This window comes from Microcaecilia unicolor, chromosome 2, assembly GCF_901765095.1.
Source record: "Microcaecilia unicolor chromosome 2, aMicUni1.1, whole genome shotgun sequence".
NCBI classification, from domain to species: domain Eukaryota; kingdom Metazoa; phylum Chordata; class Amphibia; order Gymnophiona; family Siphonopidae; genus Microcaecilia; species Microcaecilia unicolor.
The window spans coordinates 164,695,041-164,711,127 of NC_044032.1; the positions used below are offsets into that span (position 1 = coordinate 164,695,041).

At 39.2% G+C, this 16,087-nt stretch overlaps 1 protein-coding gene across 1 annotated transcript in view; it reads right to left on the minus strand.

Annotated features, from left to right (window-relative positions):
• Window positions 1-16,087, minus strand: part of FBXL17 (F-box and leucine rich repeat protein 17) — a 679,280-nt gene that overhangs the window by 264,771 nt on the left and 398,422 nt on the right. Inside the window, exon 7 of the mRNA XM_030193453.1 lies at window positions 4,639-4,715. Coding sequence (XP_030049313.1) covers window positions 4,639-4,715 — 77 coding nt within the window. The remainder of the gene's footprint in view (window positions 1-4,638; window positions 4,716-16,087) is intronic.

Here is a 16,087-nt window from a genome sequence, read left to right on the forward strand (position 1 = left end):
GCTTACAATCTAATTAGGACAGACAGACAGAACAAACAAGAGGTGGGCTTTTCGTTTAGATTTGAAGACAGCCAGAGATGAACAGAGTAGAAGGGTCAATAGCCTGAAGATTCCTAAATGTATTGGTAAAGATTGGACGGGACTGGGGAGGAAGGTGTTTAAGTGTGAAAGTTATCAGATGATGGTCAGAGAGGGGAAGAGTTGAGGCATAGAAACTGGAGAGTGAGCAGTTTGAGAAGAGGATAAGATCAAGACAGTGGCCATTCTGGTGAGTGGGGGCAGTGGAGCCCAGTTGAAGATTGAAAGAGGATGTTAAAGCAAGAAACTGCGAAGCATAAGAGTCAGAAGGATCATTAGCATGAATGTTAAAATCCCCAAGAATAAGGGAAGGAGATGAAGGTTCAAGAAAGAAGGAAAGCCAAGCATCAAAGTCAGTGAAAAAGGAAGAAAGGGACTTATCAGGGGGTCGATAAATGACTGCTACTCGGAGAGGCAGAGGAGCAAATAGACGGATGGAGTGGACTTCGAAGGAAGAAAAACAGTGAGACTGAGGTAGAAGAGGTTGAAATCTACAAGAGGGTGAAAGTAGTAGCCCAACACCACCTCCGCGGCCAACCGGGCGAGGAGTATGGGAGAAAAGATAACCTCCATGGCATAGGGCCGCGACTTAAGCAGTCTTCAGGGTAAAGCCAAGTTTCAGTTAGGGCAAGCAGATGGAGAGTACGAGAGATAAAGAGGTCATGGATGTAGGAAAGTTTGCTACAGACAGAGCGGGCATTCCACAGAGCGCAAGAGAAAGGCAGGGAAGGAGGGGGGAGGAGAGGAATAGAAATTAGATTAGGCTTGTTTTATTAATCCATTACTATAGCATGAGGCAAAGCTGAGGGGCAGGAAAAAGCCTGAAGAAGAGAGGTTTATATCACTGATCTCATTTGAATTTGAGATGTTATGACAGAGGACATAAGGTTTTTAGTGGGGTAACAGAATAATATGAACAACCAGAGCCATGCATTTGCAAGTATACTCTGGTTTTGACCTTAGGTATAAATGTTATGGTATGAACATGATCCATCAGTATCTGTTATCCTGTATTCTGGTAAAAACATCTTAGATGGGATAGTGCCCAACACAATTCCTATAAAGAAAATAATGGATGAAGGGCAGACTTTGAAAGTTGATAGAAAAACTCAGAGATTGAAGAAAAGCAATTGTTTCCTATAGGCGGATTAAACCCTGCAACTCTAAGTCACTATAAAGCAGTTGTCCAGATATATAGACATGACTGTTTGTGCAGTTGTGGACTGGCCATCATGAGGGACTTTGAAAACACTCTTGCCTGACAATAGGCAGACAGGGAGGACATCATACTAGAAAGGAATGGATTAAAGGATGAACTGGAATATGTACATATCATTGAGATCTAGGGTACATATTTCAATCTGCCTTGTTGAAAAAATGTAGAGAATAGTTGTCACTCAGAACTTTTCTTGAGGAGGAAATTGTTGAGGTCTCTTCAAAGTAGTATAGGGTGTAAACTTTCCATCTTCTTTGGAATGAGAAGGTATCTTGAGTAGAAAATTCCTCTGCTATGGAGGAACATGTTCTATGGTCGACCTGGAATTGAAAATGGACATTTGCCTAAAACAGACTAGGACACTGGAAGGAGGTTGGGCCCAGGAGAAAGGTCAATCTAGGGAAACAGCTAATGAAACCAGTAGGATCAATTGAACCCTGTCCTCCCCCCTCCACCAAATTAAGGAAAGATAATTAGTCTGTAGAAAGTAGGGATTTGGAATACAATTGAAGAGAAGGTTGTATGAGTAAGAGTCACTCATGTAGAGTGACACTTTTCTCATTGGCTTGGCTTTAGGACAACACTGTGCTGAGTTTGCCGAGAGAGTTTCTGTAGTAAAATGTTTGGTGGTACTAATAGCCATGTAGATATTGGTTAAAAGAAAGGCATCTAGCAGAGGTGCTCATAGCAGTGGGCTGAATTGCTGAAAGATGCTAACAACTAGAACAATGGCCTTTAATCATATTAACAGTCTCTTTCACCTTCTCTCCAAAGAGCGAGTCTCCCTTATAAGGAGATGCTGCGAAATTGGAGTTGAAATCTTCATGTAATCATGCTAGGTGTCCTCTTGAATAACAGTATACATGCTCTGAACCATGAAACACCGATGGACAGCACAGCTCCTTAAAAGTATTTCTTTGCCCAATAATCTAACAAATGAGAGTCCTTGCATCAAGGGATATTATTACTTTGGGGTTCTCATTGTCATGGTCGTTGTCGTCCGTGCCTTGCTTGTCAGTGCCCTGCTCCATCTAGACCTATTAGATTTTACCTGCAGTTCTAGTCAGTGACCTGGGGGGTCACTGTAGGGTGGTGGAGGCCAAGCTGGTGATGTCATCAGTGCTGAGCCCTTCTTAAACTGGCTTCTGCATGCATTCAGTGTTCTGGCAATTACTCCTGTTTGAGCTCAGGCCTGCCTGAGGCTCTACTAGTTCCAACTGCTGTTTCCTTGTTAGGCCGTGGCCTGAAGCATTGCTGCAGCTTTCACCTTCTTGTTCTGTTCCAGTGAAGCCTGCTTCTGAGCCCTGAAGTCCTGAGAGCTTCTTGTACTTCAGCTGTGTTTCCAGTCGTCCGCAGTGAGTCCTTGAAGTGAGTAGGCTCTGGGCTGAGTTTTGGACTATGTGTGCTGGGACGATGTGGAGTGCTGTGGGTACACAGCCATGGCCGCGTCTTAAAGGATCTTTGGACGAGGTGGCTGTTCTTGGAGCGTGGAGCGATCCACATGGGCTGTTCCTGGTTCCTGGTCACTGTGCTGTGCCTGTGTGTGTTCTCCTGCCCTGGAAACCCTAGCTCGGGCATTGCTTGCTTAAACTTTGCGTGCCCTAGGTGCATTCGGCTATGGCGCTTTAGAGATTGTTATTGACTGCTTGCCTTGGGAGCTGAGGTTCGGGCAGTGCTTTACTTAAACCTTAAAACTTAAATGAGATTGAAGGGGGACAGACTCAAGAAAAATGTCAGGAAGTATTTCTTCACGGAGAGTGTAGTGGATGCTTGGAATGCCCTCCTGCGGGAGGTGGTGGAAATAAAAACGGTAACGGAATTCAAACATGCGTGGGATAAACATAAAGGAATCCTGTTCAGAAGGAATGGATCCTCAGGAGCTTAGCCGAGATTGGGTGGCAGAGCCGGTGGTGGGAGGCGGGGCTGGTGGTTGGGAAGCGGAGATAATGCTGGGCAGACTTATACAGTCCCTAGAGGGCTCACAATCTAAGTTTTTGTACCTGGGGCAATGGAGGATTAAGTGACTTGCTCAAGGTCTCAAGGAGCTGCAGCGCAAACACAAGTTGCAAGGGTCAAAGCCCGCTGCACTAACCGTTAGGCTACTCTTTCTCAGTATGCCTAAATTTAAGCATACTTTATAGAATATGCCTAAATTTCCATGCGGTTTAAAGAATACTTAGATTGTAAGCCCTCCTGGGACAGAGAAATATCCAGAGTACCTGAATGTAACTCACCTTGAGCTACTACTGAAAAAGGTGTGAGCAAATCTAAATAAATAATATGCCGAGTGCCCATCTGCAGAACTAAATTTAGTCATGCGTAGTTATGCCAAATAAAATTTGGTGTAAATACCGACGCCTAAATTAGGCATGGACCGGGTGTATTCTAAAACAATGTGCATAGATTTTAGAAATGCTCATGACCCACCCATTTCACGCCTATGGCTACACCCCTTTGCAGCTATGTGACTTAGAATTTATGCACAACACATACTAGAATATGCTTAAACAGCTGTGTAGGCAAATATTAATTGCCAATTATTGTAAATAATTGTTTAATTGGCAATTATCCCACTGATTGGCTTAACTAATTAAGCTACGTGCACAAATACAGAATACTACTGGATTTGCATGCATAACTTAAGTTACAATATACAGAATCTAGGTAAACACGCAAACACAAATAATCTCAAGGTTTCATATTTTCTTGTGATATCTAATTGTGAAAACAAATGTAATATCATAAATGTTCAGCAGCTTATGATTCATTATCAACTTTGTACCACACACATTTAATTATTTCAGACATCTGTCCCCATATTAATTGGGCAGATTACCATTCATGCTAATCTCTTAATTGTTTTAATCAAGTCTGATGTTGCAAATTAGGAGTGTGCATAGAGCAAGTTGTTCTAGGAAATCAATACTGCTTTTCTAATTTACAGGGCATATTTTGTAACAGAGCTAACCTTGAATCCATTAACCTCGTCATGTGCCCAACAATCAAACTTACGCTCTATTAAACACCAAATACTGTTTCTAACTTGCTTTGCAGTTACAATAAATGTAGCACTTTTGTCTCTGTACATTCTTATTTTAAAATACAAACAAGGCACCTATACTTTTCTCTAGAGCTGTATTACCATAATTTATACATCCACAATGCAAGAAAGAATCTTTGTTTTCTACAGATATAGGGGTGGAAAAAAGTCTTAGTGAATTCACCCAAAATAACTGTACTAAAAATAAACTCTACAAGTGAGTAAAGAGTACAGAGAGAGATTACAAACGAGGTATTTGGCTTACTATTTTAAAAGGTGGTAAAATAAATGTGGTACTACTTACCAAAGTCAGTAATCTTACAGGACACCAAGTATAACTCTTTCAGTTTCTGTCCCTCTTTTGCAATGACTTCCACACACCTGAAACACATACAAACAATGAGTTATTTCTACAGATGTTCTCCTAAGGACCTAATTTGTCAAGTCTGTCCTCTTATTCTGCTGTGTTTGGAGAAAAAAGGTTAGTAAATCTGGTTATAAAATAGTAATCTTTCTTTAATCACTACTGTACTGTGAGATCAGTTCTTAATGATTGATGCAGCATTTTTGTTGTTGCTGTCCTGTGAAAAATTGTCTCAACGTGTTTTTAGTAGAAGACAATTTTAAACTTAACAGTCAAGAGTATTAAAAAGGATAGTAGCAAAGCTCAAACTATCCTAAAAGAAAGTTATTTTCTGTTCTTTGCCTGCTGGAGAGATAGCACTGCTACTGATCTGAATTACGTGTTAATTAAGGTGTGAGGAAGTAGAATATTTGCAAAGGTTACTAAGGGCAATCTGATTACTGAGATAGCTTCAAAAGGTTTGTTTGAAGCAGTTTCCCTAAAATTCAAACTATAAAGAGAGGAAAGGTCCTACTTAACTTTCTTTCTGAAACATTCTGAGAGAAGAGGGCATTTCACTGGGTAAGTGACATTATTTTGCTCTGTGCTTGGTAACTTAAAGGTTGTATTTAAAAGAAGAATTTTAGGATATTGATAAACAGAGATAGAATTTTAAAAAAAAGCAAACCTTTTTGCAAGTCTCAATACCCTTTCCCCTGTGGTTTTAAAACTTGAATTTTTAGCCACAGCATTAACAGATAGACTCTAGAAGGCACAGCAAGACCTAGTTCACCATACTCTGGAAAACAGACCTAAAATCGCATTTAGATAACATAGGTTTCAACCTATTCAAAAGATGAAGGCTGAAGCTGGAAAAAAGCAGATCTAATAACGGACAACAATTGATCTTGCATAGATAACTAAGAATCCAAAATCACACCAAGTACTCTTATCTTTCACTTCCTAAACAAAATATTCACACACACAGACTTACATTGCAACAAAATCTCATTATTACCAAAAAACATCAATTCTGATTTTTTTCAGATTCAACACAAACTGATGATAAGGCATCCATCGCTGAACTGCAATCATACATTGTTTCAACTTACTACATAACCATGACATACCTCAATGCACTGGGAAAAAATAATTATAAACTAGCATAAACATTTATCAACAAAAAGCTGATTATCAGTTTATATTTTTATATCCAGCTCTTGCATAATTATGATCAGATATTATTGCCCATATTTTAGAAGCTCTATTTGTTTTTTGGATGTCTGAAAACCTGGCATTTTGACATTCATATTGCATGTACAGTGGGGGAAATAAGTATTTGATCCCTTGCTGATTTTGTAAGTTTGCCCACTGACAAAGACATGAGCAGCCCATAATTGAAGGGTAGGTTATTGGTAACAGTGAGAGATAGCACATCACAAATTAAATCCGGAAAATCACATTGTGGAAAGTATATGAATTTATTTGCATTCTGCAGAGGGAAATAAGTATTTAATCCCTCTGGCAAACAAGACCTAATACTTGGTGGCAAAACCCTTGTTGGCAAGCACAGCGGTCAGACGTCTTCTGTAGTTGATGATGAGGTTTGCACACATGTCAGGAGGAATTTTGGTCCACTCCTCTTTGCAGATCATCTCTAAATCATTAAGAGTTCTGGGCTGTCGCTTGGCAACTCGCATCTTCAGCTCCCTCCATAAGTTTTCAATGGGATTAAGGTCTGGTGACTGGCTAGGCCACTCCATGACCCTAATGTGCTTCTTCCTGAGCCACTCCTTTGTTGCCTTGGCTGTATGTTTTGGGTCATTGTCGTGCTGGAAGACCCAGCCACGACCCATTTTTAAGGCCCTGGCGGAGGGAAGGAGGTTGTCACTCAGAATTGTACGGTACATGGCCCCATCCATTCTCCCATTGATGCGGTGAAGTAGTCCTGTGCCCTTAGCAGAGAAACACCCCCAAAACATAACATTTCCACCTCCATGCTTGACAGTGGGGACGGTGTTCTTTGGGTCATAGGCAGCATTTCTCTTCCTTCAAACACGGCGAGTTGAGTTCATGCCAAAGAGCTCAATTTTTGTCTCATCTGACCACAGCACCTTCTCCCAATCACTCTCGGCATCATCCAGGTGTTCACTGGCAAACTTCAGACGGGCCGTCACATGTGCCTTCCGGAGCAGGGGGACCTTGCGGGCACTGCAGGATTGCAATCCGTTATGTCGTAATGTGTTACCAATGGTTTTTGTGGTGACAGTGGTCCCAGCTGCCTTGAGATCATTGACAAGTTCCCCCCTTGTAGTTGTAGGCTGATTTCTAACCTTCCTCATGATCAAGGATACCCCACGAGGTGAGATTTTGCGTGGAGCCCCAGATCTTTGTCGATTGACAGTCATTTTGTACTTCTTCCATTTTCTTACTATGGCACCAACAGTTGTCTCCTTCTCGCCCAGCGTCTTACTGATGGTTTTGTAGCCCATTCCAGCCTTGTGCAGGTGTATGATCTTGTCCCTGACATCCTTAGACAGCTCCTTGCTCTTGGCCATTTTGTAGAGGTTAGAGTCTGACTGATTCACTGAGTCTGTGGACAGGTGTCTTTCATACAGGTGACCATTGCCGACAGCTGTCTGTCATGCAGGTAACGAGTTGATTTGGAGCATCTACCTGGTCTGTAGGGGCCAGATCTCTTACTGGTTGGTGGGGGATCAAATACTTATTTCCCTCTGCAGAATGCAAATAAATTCATATACTTTCCACAATGTGATTTTCCGGATTTAATTTGTGATGTGCTATCTCTCACTGTTACCAATAACCTACCCTTCAATTATGGGCTGCTCATGTCTTTGTCAGTGGGCAAACTTACAAAATCAGCAAGGGATCAAATACTTATTTCCCCCACTGTACGTCCAAATCCCAATTTTATAAAGCTAGGATATGGATGTCTAAAACTGCATTATATCTTTATAGCGAGGGTTGTGGTCTGGGCATGTTTTAGGCAGGACTAGGGAGGAGCCAAAAATAGATGTCTAACTCTGATTTCCTTTATTTTCTTTATTTGGAGTGTCTCAGTTCAGATAAGTTTAATGTTCTTTTGGTGGAGATATATATACATATATATATTTTTTTCATTTGACATTTTAATTTATATATATATATATATATATATATATATATATATATATATATATATATATATATATTTTTTTTTTTTTTTCCCATTTGGACATTAACATGCACACATTAGAACACATTTACTTTGTAGTTTTCACTATATTAAGAATAACCTATGATGTGATATGCCAATATCCACTTTAGTCTTATGACTCTTTGATTAACTCAATGCTTTGGGGGGGAGGGGGTCACAGTATAAGCAGATCATCACTTACTTCATATATTTTGTTTCATTACATACTCCGATTTACAGAAGAGTTTATCTTGGTTTCATTTTATAACATGGACATTCCTATGCTGCCACAATGACATCCATGTACCTTGTTTTATCCCATTCACAATTTGGACATTTCCATTTGTAAAATGGACATTCAGCCTGGACATAACCAACAGACAAATATCCATTTCTCATGTATTTTAGAAATAGGCTGTATGTCAGCAGATCCTGTCCTAAAATATTTACACCATCAATGACGTACTGACCTGGATGACCTTATTTGAGTTGAACATCCTTTCTAAAATGTCATTCTATATCTAATAACTGAAAGTAGTATTCCTCCTTTACTTTACAGTATTAACACAGGCCTGACTATGGACTCTTCTTTGAGTTTAAATCAAGTTCAAAAGCAACCAAAGTGGAAGATCAGACATATATTATTGTATACCAATATCCCATGGTATAAACATTTCTCAATGTAATAAAGCAAGCGTTGCAAGGAAAATTAAGTTCAGCATAAAGATAACTGTAAGGAACAAAAAATTATACAAAGACCTGAAAATTCATGGTTCTGTACCAGAGAAGCCTTCAAGTTACATCTTGTTTAATATCCACAATGTCTATGAGAAATCTGCATTTGAATCTGTACACTGTATATACTGGTAAGGAAAAAAATGCAAATCAAACTATTTTGATCCTTTGGTTTCAATGTTTTGGGTTCTATCCAGACTTTCAATACTGTCAATACCAATCTGATTATTTAAATCTTCCTAGTGAACACTTTAATATAACCACATATTAGTTTTGCAAAAAAAGTCTGAATTAGGCACTCTGTTTCATCAAAATTAGTAATATTCTAAGAAAGCATATTCAATGTTACACATTCTATTACTCTACTCTATCATATAGTTTGTTAGTACAAAGTAGAACTATGCCTATTTTATGCTCTATTTCAAAATTAGACCTGACAAATGCCAATAGTAATTCTGTCTTGGAATGTGTAAATAGCTTTGCACCAAGTGGAAATGACACTCCTGACAATTTCGTTTCCAGTCCTTAAAAAGTAAGTGATTCTGTTGTCCAAACTTATGCTCAATGAAATCCATTTAATATTTTGCAAATAATGTGAAAACAGATTTCACTGTACTGAGGTTAAAGAAAGACCCTCAGGATTAAGTAAAACATTCATTGGTACAAATATGGTGTACATATGAACAAGAACAGCAGCCTCAGTGTAAAACGCACTGATCTAACACTAGAGAAAAATATTGTTAGAAAGCAATGCAAAATCTCTCTATTCTTTTTACTTCATATTCTGTTGTTGTATCATGTGTTATCAAACAAACATGTTGTACAGAAATGGGTGGTATTCCCTAATGGGAATGTTTCCACTAGCAAACAGTACAATGTAAGGGGGTAAGGTGGCAGCAGTAAGGGCAGGTCTGACAGGAAAAGAAAGCACATTTATCCCTCTCATCCTCCCATTCCCCAACAAACAAAAGCACTTGAAAATAACCACAGGAAATCAGCACTAAAAGAACAGATGGTTACAGCTTATTTACACTAAAACTCAAAGAGCTTTAAATTTATTGTTTCAGCAAGCTAGGTAGAGAATACAGTATTGTTAACATCACAACATGAAGGGAAGAAAGGGGAGAGCAATAGTCTCCCTTGAGCCCACAATTTGTCTAGTTTATTTTCTCTGCAAATGTTATAAGCCTGATTTATTCTGGCCACCATCTATACCTTTGCCCTGACAACATTCAATACACCACACTTTTAGATTGTTCTTCAGGAGCACAACTCTCACACATCTATCCAGCTCTTTAGAGAGCCTACTACTTCTTATAAGCTGTTTTGATTTTTAAAATATTTGAGACAGACAAGTAAAATATGATCATCCCTATTCAAAAATACTAAATACCCAAACAAGAGGAGGAAACAAATATCAAGATTGATAGTTCCAAAATATACAGCAATATTCTTCACATCAAAATAACCAAATACTGCTTTCTTGGCCAACCATTTCAGAGGAGCAACTGTACTTTTCCTAGTGGCATAATTATGAGCGGGCACAGGCACACCCAAGATAATTCAGCAGTGGCTGTCTTGCTCCCATCTCTCCCTCTCTTCCACATCCGGATACAGCATTTGCCCCCACTCACCCGCCCACAGCCTTGCAACTCCCCCCTCTCTAAACCGCCGGCTTCCTGGTGTACCTCATCACCTTCGCAGATGGAAGCAGCGACGCACATCTGCTGCCTGCGCAGGCCCCGCAGACTTCCCTCTGCCATGCCCTACCCTTGCTGATATCACTTCTTGTTTCCTCACTGGTAGGACATGGCAGAGGGAAGCCTGGAGGGACAGTGCAGATAACAGATGCGCGTTGTTGCTGCCACATGTGAAGGAGTTGAGGTACAGGAGGGGGGTGGCAAATGCCAGATCTGGGGGCGGAGGAGAGGGAGTGTAGTGTAATAGTCTAGACTATTGTCCATTACCCTCTGGCTTACACAATGTAAACAGGTCAGCTGACCTTTAGAACATTTGCCGTTCCTTAATTGACCCTTGTATTTTGTGCATACTGTTGCTTTACGTTATATAAGTTGTTTTGTTCAGATCATGCAGTATACGTTTGATCGCTATATGCTCACTGAAAGGAAAACTCATAAAAGGAATTAAGCAAAAAATGACCATCTGGATCATTGTTGGCTGATCCAGACAGGCAGGATTTGAATCGAGAAGAAACACCACTATTTAACTAGGCTGCAAAGTTCTAGAAGTCGAAATTTTAGTTCTGGAATTGAGCTGTCACAGAATTCCCGTAACATCACTCCTGATTTTGCCTGCTGGTCAGAGGGACTTTCCCAACCTAAACTGAATGAAGTAACTGAGCAAGGATTGTCGTCATTTGTTGCGATGATGTATTATTAATATTTGCTATAAATATATTGCATTTGCTTTTAAAAGCTTGGTACTAGCAGTAAATAAATTGCATTCATCTTTGGGAACGTTTGTGTGCTCTCTCCTCCTTTCTCGGCACTGTTCCAGGCCAAACAGGGAGCAAGATGCACGATAAAAAGGGAGGGGGCCGCCCAACTTAACTATGAGCCTACCCAAAATAACAGGTCTGGCTATGCTACTGCTTTTCCCTAAGAGGGAATGATACATCTTTGCTACCTACGCTGGCCACTATGTTCTGGGTTCTTTCTGGGTCTGCAAATTTCACATAACATTCAGTCTGGTACTTTGGCTATATCTTTACCACTGATGGTACAGGCCCTGCAAACAGCCCCAAGGCCTTGATGTTCATTTACTCATCAGCAATAAGGTGAAGGATGGAAGCTGAGAAAGAAATGAGTTCAACTGAAGGGGACTTTTGATTAAACAATGGCCACTTCTGGGACTATTTAAAATTTTGATTTTGCAAAATGAAATTTATTGTAAGGACTATTTCTTTGTAGGAGTTGTAAGGGGGAAAAGCACCACAAAAAAGTCAAGTGTTTCTCATTTACTTGAGTGATTCACATACACAACTCAGCATGGTCACATTTCCCGAAACCAGCTGTATCAGGAGTTATATGTGTATAAAAAAGAATAGCATCACAAAAAAGTCAATTGTTTCTTATATACTGAGTCATGTGCACAACCTGACAAGGCCACATTTCAACACACTGTCTGTATTAGGGGTTATATAAATATAAGATACAAACTGTCACTATTCAAATATAATAATCTTCATCAATACCAGTAGTTGTGTTCAGCTCAAAAAACAAACACAGCATCTCGCAGCATCTTAGCACAACTACCAGTTGCTACAACTAGTGGTGTAGAAGAATAGCAATACCTACACTCATAGGCCATTAGCACCCTATGGTTAAACTGTAAAATCCATCCATTGAAATCTGTTCACAATGACATGAAATGATTACTTATCACATTTTAATTATTTCAGGAATATTTGACTACTGTTTCTTTCAAACTGTCCCAGCTCTCTTCTTTACATGGGGAGAGACATAAAGAGATAAAAAAGGCACACACAGGACTGGAAAGTATTCCATGAGCCAAGCTCTACATACCTTTCCCAACTATTAAATGTATATGTATAATAATCATAAAATTATAATCTAAAACACGGACTTGCAAAGTATTGTTGCTCACCTATAATAGGTATTTTCTATAGCCAGGAGGATTGATCAAGAATACAAGTGGGTGAAATCATCACACACTGCCAGGACTGAACAGCTCTCTTAGGGCCTCTTTTACAAAGCCGCGCTACCAATTCTCGATGCGGCAAATGAGAGGATCCTCATTCAATTCCTATGGGTTTCCTCTCATTTGCCGCACGGGAATCGCTAGCTCAGCTTTGTAAAAGAAGCCCCCAGAGCATATAACTTTATATAAAGTTATGAGCATGCACAGAACTTCCCACGCACAGCAGCCTCCTTATTTCCTCAGATCTGTAAATCAAGAATTATTACAACTCTCAGGGAAGTAGAAGGGATTATTTACTAATTAATCCTGTTGTCCACAGAAAACATCTGTTTCAGGGCTGACTCAGGCACACAAGTGAGTGACTCCCAAGCTCAGGGCTGCTCAGCTCAGGGGCAACCCACATATCAAATACAGAATATTTAATACAGAATATGATTCAGTACAAAAACCTTTAAAAACTCATTTTTTCAAGCCTTTGGTTCCTTTGATGTATGATATTATTTGCTGTCAATAACATTTGAATCTAATTTGCAGTATGCTTTTTTTAAGAGTAATAAATTATTGTATAGTTTTTTGAGGAAAGAAATAATGTTATTCTTATGTTTTATTGTATTTTGTATGTGGTTTGTTCCCCGCTTACAACTTTTATAGATATAGCGGGTTATAAATAAAGTTTTATTATTATTATTATGCGAGCAACAAACTCACATAGATAGATTTGCAAGCACAGCTCAACAAAATGCATTGTCTCTAGCAGTAATGTGAGGTAAAGGAATGAGGCAAGGACCACATCACTGCTACACAAACACTAGAGATGTGAATTTGACTGAAATGACATGTTATTTAATGTCATTGTCAAATAAAAATGAGCAGAAAAAAAACAAGACATTTTTCATCAATAGTGCACACGTTTCCCAAAGAATTTGTGCTCTTTCCCGAGAGTGGGCACTTAAGCAAACCACTGCGCATGTACACACTACAAGTAAGGAGTATGACCTCTTTGGGAGAGTATACCCTCTTTCTGAAACGGTGCACTTTTGCTGACATTGCTCCCATAACAACAACAACAACATAAAAGTACCCAATAAAGCTCTAACAAAATGAAGATTCCTGTAAATGACAAAGAAAATGACAGAAAATTAAAATTTTCTGGCTACATACCACTATCCAGCAGTGGTTCTGATCAGCTGGGATTTCATTTTAGTGGTACGAGAAGCACCAATTTATTCATAACAGAACTGGATGCAGAATACTAGCCAATTTGCCAAAGTGCATTTTGTGAATGGAGTGCCAATTCTGTTGGGGTCAAAGAAAACAAATTGTCATGTAGATTTCCTGATGGATTCAGATGAAGTAGTAAGCAAGAGTCTGTTTACAATCTAGAACGTGGAAGGCTTTCTCACATATATCTTTATGAGCCTTTGAAGAAAATGTAGAAATCACTCTGCTTTTTAACATGAAAATATTTTATTAGTTTGGGTAAGAATGTGGGATGAGTTTAAAGTATCTTGTTATGAGGGAAATGTGTTTGGGCTCATAGGTAACTAAGACCTGAGGCTCATTTATTCTTCTAGCCCAGGTAACCACAATTGCAAGAGTACTTTCTAGTTGAGATGACTGAGAGAAGCAGACTCTGTTGTCTTAAATGGCAGTCATGAGTGATCCAAGGATGATGTTGAGGTCCCATGGCAAAGGAGACTTCTGCAATGGTGATTTCACATGAAGCAGCCCTTTCATGAATATAGAAATAATAGAACACTGGGTCCTTGGTGACACAAAGAAGTGTAAAAGTGTCACTGTCAGATACAAGGGTGAAGTGGAGGAATATGTAGAAGCTGAGGAGGATAAAGCAGATTGCTTAACAAATATTTCTGTTCACAGATGAAGGGACAGGTGTAGGACCACACAGGGAAAAAAGTACATATAGTAATGGAAGTGAGTAGACTTCAAATGATTTTCAAAAGACTGAGGAGCAAGCTACGCTAAAAGTAGACATGAGATACTTCCGAGGATACTGAAGGAACTAAGAGAATATCTGACCGACTCCAGAGTCTGACCTTTTCAATACTTCTTTAAAGCCTGGAGTGGTCCAGAAAACTGAAGGATGGAAAAAAAAAACCAGGGACATAAATTGAGCATCAGCTAGAAACTGGTTAAGTGGGCGGCAACAAAGGGTAGTGGAAATGGAACACTGACACAATGAAGATTCCTGTAAATGACACAGGAAATGACAGAAAATGAAAATGTTCTGGCTGCATACTACTATCCAGCAGTGGTTCTGATTGGATAAGATTTTATTTTAGTGGTAAGAGAAGTGCCAATTTATTCATAACAGAACTGGATGCAGAACTGGTTGCAGGATACTACTGTGCCACAGGGATCGGTCCTTGCTCTAATTTTTTTAAATTTTTTGTGAGCAATATTGCAGAAGGATTCTCGGGTTAAAGATTGTTGGGTAAGACTTGTCCCTTAGCAGATGATACCCTTGGTATGGGTCCTAAAGTGTTTATTTAAAAGTCACTTATGTGAAACAGTTTCAAAAGCTTTGCTGAAAATCAAGTACACCACATCTAGCTAGCCTCTTTCTCAATCCAACTCTCTGTTCACTCAGTCAATGAAATTAATCAGATACACCTGACAAGACAAGACTTACCTCTATTAAAACATTGCTGCCTCAGGTCCTGCAATCTATTGGATTCCAGAAAACTCTATTTTAGAAACATCTTCATTAACTTACTCATCACAGAAGTGAGTAAATCATTTCTCTTTTGTGTAGAGGGACCACATCCACATTTCTACAGACCATTCCTGACTTTAAAAGATCAGATAGTGGAACGTCCAGAACTTCCCATAGTTTCTTCAGTACCCTCAGATGTATTCCATCTGGCCCCATCACTTTGTTTACCTTTTTCTTAGCTAGCTCTTCAGAAACACAGTCTTCTGAAAATCATTCAAGGCCTACCTCACTTTCATTCCTATTTGTGTTTGTATTCTGTGATCCTGCTCCTGTCCTTTCATCTGTGATGACAAAAAATAGATATTTCGTACACAATTCTGCTTTACCCTCATCTGCTTCTACAAATTCCTCTCCTTCACCCTTAAGTCTCACAATATCACTTTTGCACTTTCTCCTATCACTAACATATCTAAAAAAATGTTCTATTCCCCTCCCCCCATTTTACTGTAAGCTATTTTTCCTTATTTGCATCCTTGGCACTGAAGAATTTATGTTGACAAGAAGTTCAAGTCAACAGTAAATTAAATAAATTTAGATAATCCCAATCAGAATAACCTGAAAATATTGAACACGAATGAGAAAAGGGATGACTATTAATTACTATAATTCACAAAATGGTTTCTTCTATTTTTCACTTTATGTCCCTAAGCTACCTGATATTCATCATCTAGTGTCCAAAGCAACTGTGCTGAAGATGTTTAAAGATAAATGACCAAAACAACTAACAGCAATGACTCAACAGGATACTACTGTAACAAGGACACCTAAGGAGTGGAGAACACAGGAATCTTCTAGAACTCTGACATATAATAAGGAGAAAAAAAGCAAGGATCTGGAAAATGTCTCTAATGAGGAGGATATTCAATGGCCCCACTGAGTGCCAGCAAATCTCACTTTAGATACTGGCATGATAGCAACAGTAATAAAGCTCTAAGGTTAAAAAAGGGAAGGCGACACCATTCTAAATATAGAACATATGGAGGACAATTTTCAAAGCTTAAAATTTTTCTTTGCTTTAAAAATTGCCCCAATAAGGTTAAAATACTTTATACGTTATAATG